General features: G+C 38.0%; 1 protein-coding gene and 1 long non-coding RNA gene across 9 annotated transcripts in view; one reads left to right on the forward strand and one right to left on the reverse strand.

Annotated features, from left to right (window-relative positions):
- The window catches only part of LOC140500170 (uncharacterized), a 21,933-nt gene continuing 6,932 nt past the window's right edge, over positions 1-15,001 (reverse strand). For 7 of the 8 annotated variants that reach the window (XM_072602524.1, XM_072602521.1, XM_072602523.1 and 4 more), the window contains 4 exons: positions 11,379-11,455; positions 10,037-10,163; positions 8,164-8,277; positions 1-2,406 (listed from right to left, as the gene is read on the reverse strand). In XM_072602524.1, the coding sequence (XP_072458625.1) occupies positions 794-2,406; positions 8,164-8,277; positions 10,037-10,163; positions 11,379-11,414 (1,890 nt within the window). In that variant the 5' untranslated portion in view covers positions 11,415-11,455 and the 3' untranslated portion in view covers positions 1-793. Of the gene's footprint in view, positions 2,407-8,163; positions 8,278-10,036; positions 10,251-11,378; positions 11,456-15,001 lie in introns of those variants that run through there. The other variant, XM_072602517.1, reaches the window with a different exon arrangement.
- Positions 6,436-10,585, forward strand: LOC140500182 (uncharacterized). The gene is made up of 2 exons (XR_011965628.1): positions 6,436-7,414; positions 10,004-10,585. It is a non-coding gene; the product is annotated as an uncharacterized lncRNA (long non-coding RNA).

The following is a 15,001-nucleotide window of genomic DNA, read 5'->3' on the forward strand; positions in this document are numbered from 1 at the left end:
TTAAACAGAATAAACTGTTGTCATCATGATGTTATTGAAAAGTATCACATCCTTCTTCTTGTGGCCATGTACAAGGATAAAAGACAAAGAGTAATTAGCTAAAGAGGAAAGCTACCTATCTGAAGCCTAGAAATTGGTTAACAAATATCTTCTAAAATACTGTGTAGTTAGATATAGTGTTTTCCTAGTCACCTAATTTACCTTAGTTAATAAAGGTTTTTCAAAATATAAAACAATGTTGAAATTCATGCTGAAAAATGTGAGAACTAGACTAGAAGGCTGCCCTTTGAAAGTTAGGAACTTTCATGAATATGAAGCCTGTGGTTCAAATTCATGTGTCAGGCAGCACCATACAATCACTGGGTGGCAGAAAACATCAATTATACGTGTAGTGTTTGAGGAGGTAAAAATACCCTCTTATAAGAGCCAAGATTACCAGGATGTGAACCCTCTAAGTTCAGTTCGTGTGGCAGACACCGTACTACCATCCAGTTGCAGCATACTTAAATTACATAGGCAGTATTTTGAGAAACAAAAGGATGTTCCTTATAAGAGCTTAATTTGCACAGTGAACACTATTACCAAAAGTACATCACAGAGTTTTCTTCTCCAGAATAACTTTTCTAATAGTGAATAAGACTGAAGTGCTGGATAAAGATTTGGTCACAATCATTATTATGATAAAAGTTTTGTGGTCCTTTTACAACCATATGGTTTGTTGCCACTGTGACTTTTTTGATGCTGAGTAATGGAACAATGTATACTGAAGGCTCTCCCACAAAGGTGTCTTCATTCACAAGGTATCTCCAGAGTGAATCCTCTGGTGTCTAATGAGGTAAGACTTCAAAATGAAAGTTTTCTCACATTTTATGCATTCATAAGGTTTCTCTCCAGAGTGGATTCTCTGATGCTGAATAAGATTTGAAGATGCACTAAAAGTTTTTCCACACTGATTACACTCATAAGGTTTTTCTCCAGTGTGAATTCTCTGGTGTGTAATGAGGCTTGAACTCTGGCTGAAAGCTTTCCCACATTCATTACACACATAAGGCTTTTCCCCAGTGTGAATTCTCTGATGGTGAATAAGGGATGTTCGGTCACTACAGGCTTTTCCACATTCATTACACTGATAGGGTTTTTCTCCAGTGTGAATTCTCTGATGTCTAAAAAGGCAAGATTTTAGAATGAAAGCCTTTCCACATTCATTACACTCATAGGGCTTTTCCCCTGTATGAATTTTCTGATGTTTAATAAGGATTGAACTCTGGCTGAAGCATTTTCCACATTCATTACATAGATAAGGTTTCTCTCCAGTGTGAATTCTTTGATGATGAATAAGGGATGTTCTATCGCTACAGGCTTTTCCACATTCATTACACTGGTAGGGTTTCTCACCAGTGTGAAATCGCTTATGTTGGATAAGGTTTCCTTCCTGGCTGAAAGCTTTCCCACATTCAGTACACTCATAGGGTTTCTCCCCAGTGTGAAGTCTTTGATGAAGAATAAAGGCAGTGCTCCGAGTGAAGGCTTTCCCACATTCAGTACACTCAAATGGTTTCTCACCTGTGTGAAGTCTCTGATGTCGAATAAGATTTCCCTTCAAACTGAAGGCACTTCCACATTCATTACACTCAAACGGTCTTTCTCCAGTGTGAAGTCTCTGGTGTCGAATAAGGTTTCCTTTCAAGCTAAAGGCTTTCCCACACTCTGTACACTGATAGGGTTTCTCTAAAGTGGGGATTTTATGGTTTTGAATAAGGGATAACTGTGTGTTAAAGGTATTTCCACATTCATTAAATTCATAGGGTTTTTCCCCATTAAGCACGTTCTCCTTCTTGATAAGGATTGATGTCTGGTTGAAAGTTTCTTCATTGGCATCACACTCACTGGGTTCCTCTCTGGTGTGAATTCTCTGAAGTTCAATGAGGTTTGAATTCTGAGTAAATGCTTTCCAATAGACTTTAGCTTTACAGGGCTTTTCTTCTGTTTGTTCTTTCTGATATGTAATTAGTTCTGAATTTTGTTCAAATATCTGGCCCATTTCATCACATTGCTGGGGTCTCCATTCTGAAGAAACTCTCTGATATTTTACAGGTGCTATGCTCAAATTGAGATTTTTCCCAAAATCACTATATTCTTGACCTCTTTCCAATATGAGGGGCTTTTGATGGACCACTGGCATTGGTCTGAAGCCTCTCTTCTGGGAAAGGAATGTCCTCAGGTTCCTCCCTGCAGGAGATCCCCATATTTCCTTTAACCTGTCCTCATTTTCAACAGCTTCTCCAAATGTGGGTCCTTGAGGCACAAGTCCTCTGAGTCTATGCAATATCAGATTCTGGCACTTCATCTCATCAGAAATTTCTTGTTTTGGAAACATATCCTCACTCTCAGTCTGGGTTTCACAATCTGAAACAGTGAAAACAAAATATAAATATTATCTGCTTTATTCTGTGACCAAGGACATTTTGTGGGACATAAATAAGACAATTATATAAAAATCTTCCAGAGGGACATGCTATTGACAAAGCTCAAGCTAGTTTCACAGAATGGAGAGGTGTACTTAGAAATGTGTAAATAAGACCATCCAGTGGCTGGAATATCCTAGATACTTTGTGAACAAGATACTTTCATCACAGTGGTATGATATAAACACACCTGACATTCAACAAATACATCTTAATTGAATTGAACTGAAGATTTACTAGAGACATGAGGCTAAGTGAGGATAGAAAAATAAACTTCAGAAAGCAACAGGTTGAGAAAAATAGTCAAGACCATGAGACAGCTAGAGATGTATATTTATGTCTGTGTTAGAGTATCTTGCTTGGGAATGTCTGAAAGGCAATTGAGGAATTACATTTCCATAGTTTGAGAGGCTGGCAATGACCATGGAATTCGCCGCCCCAGCTTCTATCAATCATCCTCATCTCCTATTTACAGGAACAAATCACAGAAATCTGCTTGGTAATAGAGTACATCAATTTAGAACAAGTAGAGCTCAGGAGGCCATGAAGGGAGGATGGAAGAAATGACATCAAATCTAAATTTTGCTCTTTGTGATTTCTACCCATTGCTCCTTCTTCTTCCTTCTGGGATCAAAGAGAACAATCTTTCTTCTACACAAAAGCCCTTCAACTACTTGAAGACAGCTATCATGACCCCTTGAGTCTTTTCTCTAGATTAAACATCCCCAGTTACTTCAACTGATCTACATATTCGGTGGACTCATGGCCTCTCAGCTCATCAATTCTCTTAATTCTCATGAACTGTAACTTTCACCCTACTTAAGCTACCTACAGGGGCAGTCACATCTCAGACCTCAGAATCTCTCCAAACTGTGTCATTTCCATGACCATGAACTCTGAAACTCTCCTCTCTTTATCATTCCATTTTCTCTTGTTTTACTCTTCTAAAACCTGTTCTTTTGTTTTCACTGTGACTGAAAGTCCCTCTAGCTCTTCCTGTTCTACCAGTCTATCACCTCTACTCTGTCCTTACTTCTTTAACTCTCAGTCTTGATCCAGTAAGTTAAGTGGTTTCACTATGTATTCTCATCTAACTTTAATATCCTTGTCCTGCCCTTCATATCATGCTAATCCTTGATTCTTAGCCACCTCCATCAGCTGCTTTTTCTGCTTTTACTCCTGAGCTGCTGCAGGCTGCTCAATGACATCATGAAACCATGCTGGACTGTGTCCCACCAGAGATTGATGTTATTTAATCTCAACTCTTCTTCTCTGCTACATGGCAATCTTTATATTTTTCTTTGATTTTATCTCTACTGTGTTACCCAAAGCTGTTTGAAACCTTTTCCTTTCCACAGTCCTACCTCCTGAACCTCCTCCTCTCAATGGATGACTTTGGATACTTTACTGATAAAAAATAAGGTCAGTCACAGCATGGATCCCTTCTTTTCCCTTACTCCACCTTTATCTCACCTCCTATGCACAATATCTAAGGAAGAAGTGGAACTTTTCCTTATATTGGCTAACCCTTTTCTATTTCTATCCTTGATCCCAATTACTCCTGTCTTCTTTAGGAGCTTGCCCCATCAATTACTCCCTTACTTTTCTCTTCAATTTCTCCTGGATTCCTCTGCCCACAAATATAATGAGCTCTCCCTTATTAAAAACAAAACTCTTCACATACCATCCCTCTCAAGTTAATCATCTTATATTTTTATACCCTTTCACTAATAGTCTTGCCATACTCACTGACTCCACTTTCACTGTCTGTTTCTTAAGACCTTTCAATATGGCCACTAACCATACCCCTAAAATTACTCTTTAAAAAGTTACCGATTCTTTGTTTTGATGACTTTTGTTCTTATATCACAATCCTGCAAGCCTTCCCTTGTAAGAAAGATTAAAAAGGGGGGGAAGAACAACTTCACAAAACCAAACAATATATCAACTTTAATTAAAGTTATATGCAATATTCTACTGCCTCTGCAATGAAGGGAGAGAGTTGCATTTTCTTACTCTTCTCTGGGGTTAAATTCAATTAACAAATGACATCAACTTCTCAGATCACAGAATCTGCAGATATGAAAAGAACTTAGAAGCCATCTAGTCCAGATCATCCCCAAACAAGAATTCCTTCTACAACATTCCCAACAAGTTATTATTCGAATCCGTGCTTGAAGACTTCCTGTAAGGGGCAACCACATACCTTCTTGGGTATCCCATTAGAAAAGTTTTTTCACATCAAGCCTCAGTGTGTATCTTCATAATTTCCACACATTATTCCTAGTACTGTTCTCTGGGGTTAAACAAGTCTAATATCTTTTAAATAACCCCTTCAAATAGTTGAAGACTATTACATCTCCACCAAGTCTTCTCTTTTCTAGGATAAATATCTTCTAGTTCCTTCAACTGATCCTCAAAGGACATATTCTCTAGTCCTCTCTTCATCCTAATCACTCTTTTCAAAGAGGATACTACAGTTTGTCTGTGTCCTGCCTACTATTCTGTATGTACCTTATATATACAGAATAGCTGGAAGGTCATCTTAGGGGTGAAGGAATAGGGAAAGGCCCCTGCAGGAGGGGTATTTGGGCTGAGTCTTGAAGGATACCAAGGGAGATGAAAATCATCTAAGTTTGAAGTTTGACCCTATTTCTCCTTTACTAAAAAATCCACACTGGCTCTCTGCTGCCTCTAGGGAAAAATGCCAACTTATAAGTCTGGTTTTTAAAGGTCTTCTACAACCAACCTACGTACCTCTCCTCCCTAGTTTAAATACTACACCCTTTCAAGTCCTCTGTGGTCTGTACTGGACTGCTAGCACTTCCTTGAACTCAATATTCTACCTTGTCTTTGGGTATTTACACAAGGTATCTAACACTGCCCATGCCTTGAATGTATTCTATCCACATAGTTGCCTTTCAGAATCTTTGTTTTCTTTTAAGGTTCAGCTCTGATACTAATTCCTCTGTGAAATATTCCCTTATTCCAGTTTTTAGTTGGTGCACTGCTATTCCTCAAATCACTTTGTATTTATCTATAACACAATATCTCTTCTTCTCCCCAAGAAGACTATAAATTGCAGTTTTGTCTTTTAATCCCCAAACTAGCACGGTGCTCTGCACAGTTCAAATGTTTGTTGAAATGAATCAAAGTTGAGAAGAGGAAACTTCAGGGACAGGATAATTGTTTTCAAATTATCTGTGCAATTCTCATGTGTAAGATAGATTAGACTTATTCTGTGTGCTTCCTGACAACAATAAGGCTATAAAGGGATAAATTTTAGTTTAACAGAAGGACAAGTTAACAATTTTTGTTAGTTAACAATTGCAAATGGAATGGGTTGCCTAGGGAGGTAGTGAGTTTCATGTTGCTTGAGGCATACAAGCAGAAGATGAGTTTTAGGTAAGAGTACACACAGAAAAAAATTCGATGGATGCCCTATAATTCTGAAAGCACTTAGGGAATCACTTTTTAAGATACTTCAAAGAAGGTAAGAATGGAAAAAATCACAAACAGTATCATGATAACACAAAAGGCAACAGAGGAGATATCAGTAACTCATAATGCACATGCCTATTTGATCATCTTCATCAAGTCTGTATGAGACTGGCTGATGTATTTTATATATATATATGTTAATAAATATATAATAATAAATAATAAGTTTATATATATATCTTGTATCCTTTATCAACAAAACGGAAAGGCACCAGCAGGTATTTCACAAGGGATATTATATAACAGAAAGATTTTTCACAGTTACACAACGGGTTGAAAAGTGTAGAAAAGACAATATCCTTCAGGGTCTGTTCGTGGGTCACAAAAACGCATGTCACATGGTAGTACAATAAAGCCTCCCATTCACAAAGGCTTCTACCATGAATATTTTAAGAGCATAGAAGATTCCTTCACAGCTACAGAACCAGAGAAATGTTGAATGAAGATATAGGAAAGGGATTCCCATAAATGGTGCGGTCTTTGACATGTTTTGGTTTATGGACTGAACTGCTTTGACTGCAACAAACCCTAAATACTAAGGAGTGAGTCCAAAGAGACAGGATTGGCAATACAAGGTGGCAAAGTGTTACCTATTGCCTGTGTCATGACATGTAGAGCTAGATGAGCAGCACAGTGAATTACTTTGGACGGACACTGCAGAGCAACAATGTCCTGGGCCCAGAACTCAAAAGGATCATGGATGCAAAGATGAAGAGGAAAGAGGGAAACCATACAACATTTTTGATGATCTCAAGCCATATTTTGTGATTCTCTGGGCTTCAGAATTTCCTCATCTGTAAAATGAGGGGATTTCTAAGATACCTTTCAACTCCAAATCCTATGATCTCTGGCACACACACAAATTTTTTTTTTAGCATCAGTATTCTTCTTGTGATATTTTATGGCTGTAGATTACAAAAAATCGCTATTATTGGTTATCCAAGGGACAATACAAGAGATGCAGAGTGATATAAGCAGACTACAATGTATTACCCATGGTGACTTGAGTACAAGAAATGATTAGGCCCAAAGAATGCCCCTGATTAGGTCAATGTCATCTCTAGAGAATTGCCACAGGGATCTGTCCTTGGATTGTCCTCATCCAAAAGAAGGAAACCAGGGTGGTGAGGGGACCAGAGGCTATGTCATACGAGAAGCAGCTGAAGTAATTGGGGAGGTTTAGTCTGAAGAGATGATTTGGGAAAGAAATGATTGCTATCTTGAGGTATTCAAAGGACTATCACAGGGAAGAAGGGAGAGAGGAAAGGAATAAGCATTTATATAGTTTCTACTATGTGCCAGGCAATGTGCTAAGTGTTTTGACAAATATTATCTTGTTTGAGCCTCACAACAACCCTCTGAAGTAGGTGCTATTATTATTCCCATTTTACAGGTGAGGAAATGGAGGTAAACAGAAGTTAAATGACTTGCCCAGAGTCACACAGCTGGTAAGTGAGGCTGGATTTGAACCGAGGTTTTCCTGACTCCAGGCCCAATGTTTTATCCAATAAAGTGGAGCAGACTATCTCTTTAGGCAGCCCATTCAACTTCTGGACAAGATATTTTTCCTTAATGGATAAGATATTTTTCCTTATGTCATTGGGAGGCTTAAAAAGGCTTATCACTTGGGCATTACTGTAGTGAGAATTTCTTTTTTGAATATGAATTGAACTATATCCTTGTTGAGATCCTTTCCAACTCTGACATTCGGATTCTGTAATGTGGATTAATGAATATAAGGCCTTGTATCCAGAAGGAAAGTTAGATTTGAACAATGTGCAAATTATTTCCTGCTAGCCAGAGTCACATTGACTCAAAGTACTTAGACATATCCATGTTTCTTCTAGGATACTCCTGACCCTAGGTCATGAGGAGTAGAGGGTCAGGGAATAACTCAATGATTCTGCTAAACTTTTCCCATCTGGGATGACACAGCAAGTTAAAGATTCCCAAAAGTATGAGATATCTTCGAAGAATAAATGAGCAGGAATGGGATGACAGTTCTGTTGTGGATTTTACCCAGACAGGGCAAGCTTTCTATTATGCAGGAATTTATGGAGTACATTTTTTTGCCACAGTAATCTGCCAGTCTGTGTCCTGTGAACCCAACAACTATGTACAGTACATTATTGAGCATACAGGAGACATGCAGTAAATATGTGTTCAGTGACTGAATGAAGGAAAGGTTCTCACTCACCTAAGCAGTCACCCCTTAGGACTTTTTTCTCTTCAGCTCCTTGTGTGTCCAGGACCCATGGCTCTTCCCCTCTTTCCAGCTGAGATATCACATCAGGCTTAGTCACTTGAAATCCTGCTCATGGAGAAGGAAACTGGACCTGGTGGATTGTCCGGCATACACAGACCTTTCCCAAAATCATTTCCAGCCTCTTGGTATACATAAGCTAGTTAAGATGTTAAAGGCACTATACATGGAGATTATGACAAGAAGGACCTGAGCACCCTCTGGAAGTATCTTAAGAATCTGTCCCTCTGAAAATTCATGGGGCATAAGCATATTGCTGATGTGAGTATAAAGGAATAATTAGCTTATGTTTCCTGTTCACATTAACTAGGCAGGAAATTTATACCTCTGGAGATGTTCACATCAGACTATGGTAAGAGTCCTGGGCCTAGGGCAGGGTAGCGCTTCTTACAACAAGTTTAGAGAAGGGAGAAGGTACAGATTAAGGAAAAGCTCAAGGAAAATACCCACTTCCACCATGCCATCAGGAATGTTTCCTGGTATGAAGAGCAGAAATACTATAGCTCTTAGCCTGGATTAGAAACTCAAATGAGTTCTCCAGCTCTTAAATATGTAATGGGGTATATGTTGTTTTAAAACAGATAATAGTAAGTTTACTCTAATTTGAAATTTGAAAATTTCTGGCTATCACTTATAAAAATTATGAAAATGTATAGGGTGGTTTAAAGATGTAACTTCAATATGTTAATATGAAGTATTTGTTGTGTGTCTGAAATCTCAGAATGTGGTTAGTTTTAATTTATAAATAAAGGATAAATGAAATGTAACTGTTAGCAAAACATGAGAAATTAATAGTATTTAAGATGTGGCTGATGAAATTTTGCTATCTGAGGTAAAAACTCTTGGGATTATAATTTGTTATTGTTTTGAGTTTTGATTACAGGGCTGGTGGTCTGAATTGTCATGCAGCCAACAGTAGAAAATGGCATAAGCTACAGTTCAGATGTCTGTCTCTGGGAAAAGTTGAGGGGATGATTTTGGCATGGCCTAAGGCAGGATCCTCTAGATTTAGTTTTCCCATTGTGTGATTTCCTTTCTGAACAAGAAATTTCTTCATCTGATTAATCCTGCTCCTGGCCTTTGATACACTCTGACTACATGACTGGCTGTCAGCTATGAGTGATGCCTGGAATCAAATAGAGAAAAGGGAGTTTTCCCCCTGTTGTGGTATATGTCAAATCAATCTATGCTCTTCAAAGGACAAATCTTGACACTGTTATAACTATAGCAAATTTCTATAATCTGGGCAAGTGAGCAGTAAAAGTTTTGTAACTACAATACTAAATCTACTAATTAACAGACTGATGCAGGAACATCTCTGAATTGCTATAATAGGAAGTAAGTATGAAAAATATTATAATTTTAATCTATATTTGTGGTCATATTATAATATAGGAATGGCATCCTCCTAAAGGGGAAAATTAGACAAAGTAGTAAAACAAAGATGTAATGGAAAAGTTTTCTAATGAGACTCTTTTCTCTAAGAACTACACACACACACACACACACACACACACACACACACACACACACACACACACGTATATGACTGGCTTCCAAATGTATCTAGAATGAAAATTCATACTTTGAGTATGTTTTAGTAATAAGGTCTCAAAATTGGAGTAAGAATTTTACATATAAAATTGTAATAATTGTAAAGAAAGTGATATTATTCTCCCATTTTAAAGTATCTGTCTGATCATTTTAAAAGACAGAAGAATTCATTTTATAGTTAGAAGCTCATGAATTTTTTTCATGCTATTTTGATTTGTAGAAAAGCCAAATCCGAGTCCTAGAAAAGCCTTACCCAGTGAGACAATATTGCCATAATTCTCCAGCATCACATCCTTGTAGAGACTTCTCTGATCAGGTCCCAGAAGATGCCACTCCTCCTGGGTGAGATTCACAGCTACATCCACGAATGTCACAAGGGCCTGAAATAAGAGATTCCTGCAGCCCCAGAGAGACTTCCAAGGTTTAGCGCTAATGAGAGGGGAAAGAACCTTGGGCAAGAGGAACATCTGATGGCATGAAGGTTCGGCAGCAGTGTGTATGTAATTGTGAAAATGTGATGAGAAAAGACTACTGCAACGGTACAGGGAGTGGCAAAGAATTGGAAATTGAGGGGATGCTCATCAACTGGGGCACAGCCAAACAAGTTGTGTTATATGATTGTGATGGAACACTACTGTGCTATGAGAAATGCCAAGCACGATGCTCTCAGAAAAACTTGGAAGACTTACGTGAACTGATGCAGAGTGAAGTGAGCAGCACCAAGAGAACACGGGACACAGTAACAGCAACAATGTACCATGGCCAACTTTGACAAACAGCTTTTTTTTTTTTTTTTTTTTTTAGCAATACGGTGATCTAACACAATTTGGAAGAAATTATGAGGAGAAATGCTATCTACCTCCAGAGAAAAAACACATGTAGTCTGAATGCTGATCAAAACAAACTTTTTTTAACTTTATTTTTCTTGCACTTTTTTTGGTTTGTGTTTTCTTTCACAACATGGCTAATATGGAAATATGTTTTACATGACTGCACATTTATAACCTATATCAAATTGCATGCCTTCTCAAGAAGGAAGGAAAGGGAGGAAGAAAAGAGGGAGAGAACTTGGAACTCAATTTGAAAACCAATGTTAATGACTAATGTGGAAATATGTTTAACATGATTGCATATATATAACCTATTTCGGATTGCTTGCCATCTTGTGGAGGGGAGAGGGAGATAAATTTGGAACTCAAAATCTTATAAAATAAATGAATGCTGAAAACTATCTTTACATGTAATTAGAAAAAAATAAAATACTATTAAAAACCCAATGTTAAAATTGTTTTTACATGTTATTGGAAAAATTTTTTTTAAAAAGTAGTACAGGAAGTTTCTGCATATGTGATTATAGGCACTGGTACATATATGTGTAGGTTGATAAGTGTCTGCATATGTTAATTATGCAAAGAAGTGTGATACAATGTGCATAAGTATTTGCTTGAAGGTATATTAATCATAGGGAAGTGTATGTGAAACCCTGAGTAAAAGTGGTGTTTGCATGTATGTTAATTATAGGGATAGGGGAACTCCCTTACTCAGATGAGGTCTGAGATGAAGCAGTGATGGGTTGCTGGAGGGAGAGAGCTCACCTTTGGCTCAGCTGGCATGAACCTGGATGCCATCATCTGACCTCAGCTCTCCTTTGGGTGTTCAGCAAGAGCTCTCACTGAAGGGAGAAAAAGAAGAGAGGTAGAGAAGAGTTCTGTTTTACAATTCCCCAGTCCTCCATTCAAGAGTTTACAAGGTGACTTATCGACTGGACTATTATTAATTTTAACCATGTATTCCAACTGTGACAGACTATATACCAACTGTAAGTCTGACATACTACACATGCGTAATGTGGATTTGTCTAATGGTAAAAGCCCTGAATTGTGTCTAAGATACAGAGCTGGGGGAAATACACAAGGGATGTTTAGAGGAAAATGAGTATACTAGTTTGGTGAGAGTGAGAAGTTCAAGTTCATTTTGGACCTCTTCTACATGGGAGGTCCTTAATAAATACTTATTTGATCTCTTGCATTCATCTTATTCCTCTGCCACCACTGGTGTAGGTCTTCATAATCACTTGCCCCCAGACTATTACAATGATTTACTAACAGGTCCAATTAATCCTTTGTAATAGTGCTAGAATAATTTTACTTATGTGCAGATTTGGACATGTCACTCTTCTGCTCAAAAATCTTCAGTGGTTCCCTACTGCTTGCCAAATAAAGTTCAAACTCCTTTGCAAGGCAATCAAGGCCCTACATAATTTGATGCCACTCTACTTTTCCAGCCTTCTTATATTGTCTTATGGTCCAGTTAAACTGAAGTACTCTCTCCCCACCCTGAATATGCATCCTTTCTCTGGGCTGGGGTCCTGAATGCCCTGTCCTTCACACATCACAAATAAAGTCAAGTTAAACATGGAATGTCATGTGTGAAGGAAAGCACAACCCTCCTCCTTCCAAACATCCCTACTACTGGTCCACTGTATCACCACCCAATGCCCCAGACTTATAACCCAAGTGTCATCCCCAACTGCTAACTATCTCTCACCTCTGCTCCTCATATCCAAGCTGCTATGAAGGCCTGTCAATTTCATATTTGTAGTATCTTTCAAATATGCCTCCTTCTTTCCTCTGACACAGCCACCCCTCTAATGCAGGTCCTCATCATCTCACACTTACACTACTGCAATAGCCTGCTGGGCAGTTAGGTGGTGTAGTGGATAGAGTACTGCACTTGGAGACAAGAAGACTTCTCTTCCTGAGTTCAAAAATAGTCTCAAGACACTTAGTAGCTGTATGACCTTGGGCAAGTCACTTAACCAAGTTTGCCTCAGTTTCCTCATCTGTAGAGAGGGAAATGGTAAACCATTCTAGAATCTTTACTAAGGAAATCCCAAATAGGGTCATGAAGAGTTGGATACAACTGAAAAACAAATGAACAAAATTGCCTGCTGGTGGGTCTGTCTACCCCAGTTTTTCCTTTCCAATCCACACTTCATTCAGCCACTAAAGTGATGTTCCTTAAAAAAAAAGTCTGACTATGTCATGACATACCACACCCCCAGACTCAATAAACTCCAGTGGCTCCCTTTCATATACAGGATCCTCTAGACAAAATCTTTTGTTTAGTGTTCAAAGACCTTCATAACTTAGGTTCCAATCCCACCTTGCCCTTTCCTGTCTTCTTACCCCTTATATAACTCCTCCCCATCCATACTCTTCAGTCCAGTGACACTGGCTTCCTTATTGTTCTGCAAACAAGACTCCAGGTTAAAGGACATAGGCCAACTCTCATGCCTGGAATACTCTCCCTCCTCACCTTCACCTCCTGGCTTTCTTCAAGCCCTAGCTAAAATTCCTATTTATATCTATATCTATATATCTACATATATAGATATAGATAGACATCTTATAGATATAGATAGATATCTTATAGATCTTATAGATATATCTGTCTTATAGATCTTATAGATATAGATAGAAATAGATATCTATCCATATCTCTATATATATCCTTATAAAATCCCTATATATAGCATACTTTCTTTCCCATTATGTGAACTCTTAAAGGGCAGGGAATATCTTTTGCCTTTCTTTATATCCCAGCATTCAGCACAGTTCCTGGCATATATAAATGCTTACTGACTGATAAGCTGAATTGTAGAATTTGTGAAAAGAAATAAGGTGTAAGGTAGAAAGGGACCAGATTGTAAATGGCTTTAAGTGCCAGATGGTTTTACATTTAATCCTGGAAGCAAAAGGGAGTCAATGGAGTTTATTAAAAGGAGGTGGGGGTGGCTTGTGTGTGTGATCTATTCAGATCCGAACACTAGGAAAACCACTTTGGCAGCTGTGTGAAAAACAGACTAGATTGGGAAGAGACCAACCAGAAACCAATTTGCCATAGTCCAAGTGAGAGGTAAAGAGGCTCCAAACTTAGGGTAGTGGCTATATGAATGAAGAGGAAACATGTATGAGAAATGTTACAAAGGCAGAGATGACAAAATTTTGCAACAGACTGGATATGTAGGGTAGGTATAAGTAAGGAATTGAAGTCTGGGTGTGAGGGAGTGAGTCTGGGTGACTGGAAGGATGGTAATACCAGCAACAGTAATAAGAAAATTGGAAAGAGGGAAAGTTTTGGGGAAAAGATACTATGCTGCTTTGGACAAGCTGAGCATGAGATGCCTACAGGACATCCGAGATGTCCAAAAGATAGATGGTGGAAGACGGAAATTCAGGAGAAAGATTAGGGTTGGAATTAGGAATCATTTGCATAGAGGTAATAATTGAACCTATAATAACTGATAAAACCACTAAGCATGATAGTATAAAGAAAAAAAGGAAGATCCAGGACAAAGTTCTGAGGGACAGCCAAAGTTAATGGGCATAAAATGGATGCAGATCCATCAAAAAAGGAATGGTCAGATAGACATGAGGCTATTTAATATTATAGCCATTCAGTATTAAGGACCGGTGTCTGTGTACTGCTTTGAATGCATCCCACAAATTTTGAAATGTAGTATCTGCAATATCATTTGACAATGATTTGAGGTAACACTATTGTTTCTTTAATTACCTATTTGATTATTTAACACTTTTCAGCTTTCATGTGGGCCTAGACCTTTCTTTCACTGTATTTTTATTTCCTACTAACCTGACTGTCTAAAATCTGTGATTTTCTCTAATCACCTGTTTTCCCAAGTGGACCAGCAAACAATCAATTTCTAAGTCGTTTACATATAAATTAAAAAATATTGTGGTTTTTTTTTGCCTTTGAGTTTTTTTTGATTAGAGCTATCCTTGGGCAGTGAATAAAGAACTGGACCTAGAGTTTGAGAATAGGTTCAACCTCTGCTGCTGACTCTAACTAGCTGTGTGACCTTAGGGGCAGGGTAGATGCGTTACAGACCAGAAGTTCTCATGTGGGAAATACAATCTAAAGAGGAAACCACAGATCCATTGATTCACCTACAACATACTATTAACTAAAACTAAGTTTGCAGTACCCTAAAGTCTATAAATCTTTTCCCGTCAAATTGATCTTAAATTTATGAAGGAAGTTTCTGAATCCAAGTATAAGACTTTATGTTTATCTTGATTAAATTCCATCCAAGAACCAGGTCTACTTTCTGGTATTTCCAGGTTCTTTTGGATCCTTCCTATTATCCACTGTGTTAATTAAATCTCCAAATTTTGTAAAATTTTCCAAGTGTGAG

The sequence above is a fragment of the Notamacropus eugenii genome, chromosome 4 (assembly GCF_028372415.1).
Source record: "Notamacropus eugenii isolate mMacEug1 chromosome 4, mMacEug1.pri_v2, whole genome shotgun sequence".
In the NCBI taxonomy this organism is placed as follows: domain Eukaryota; kingdom Metazoa; phylum Chordata; class Mammalia; order Diprotodontia; family Macropodidae; genus Notamacropus; species Notamacropus eugenii.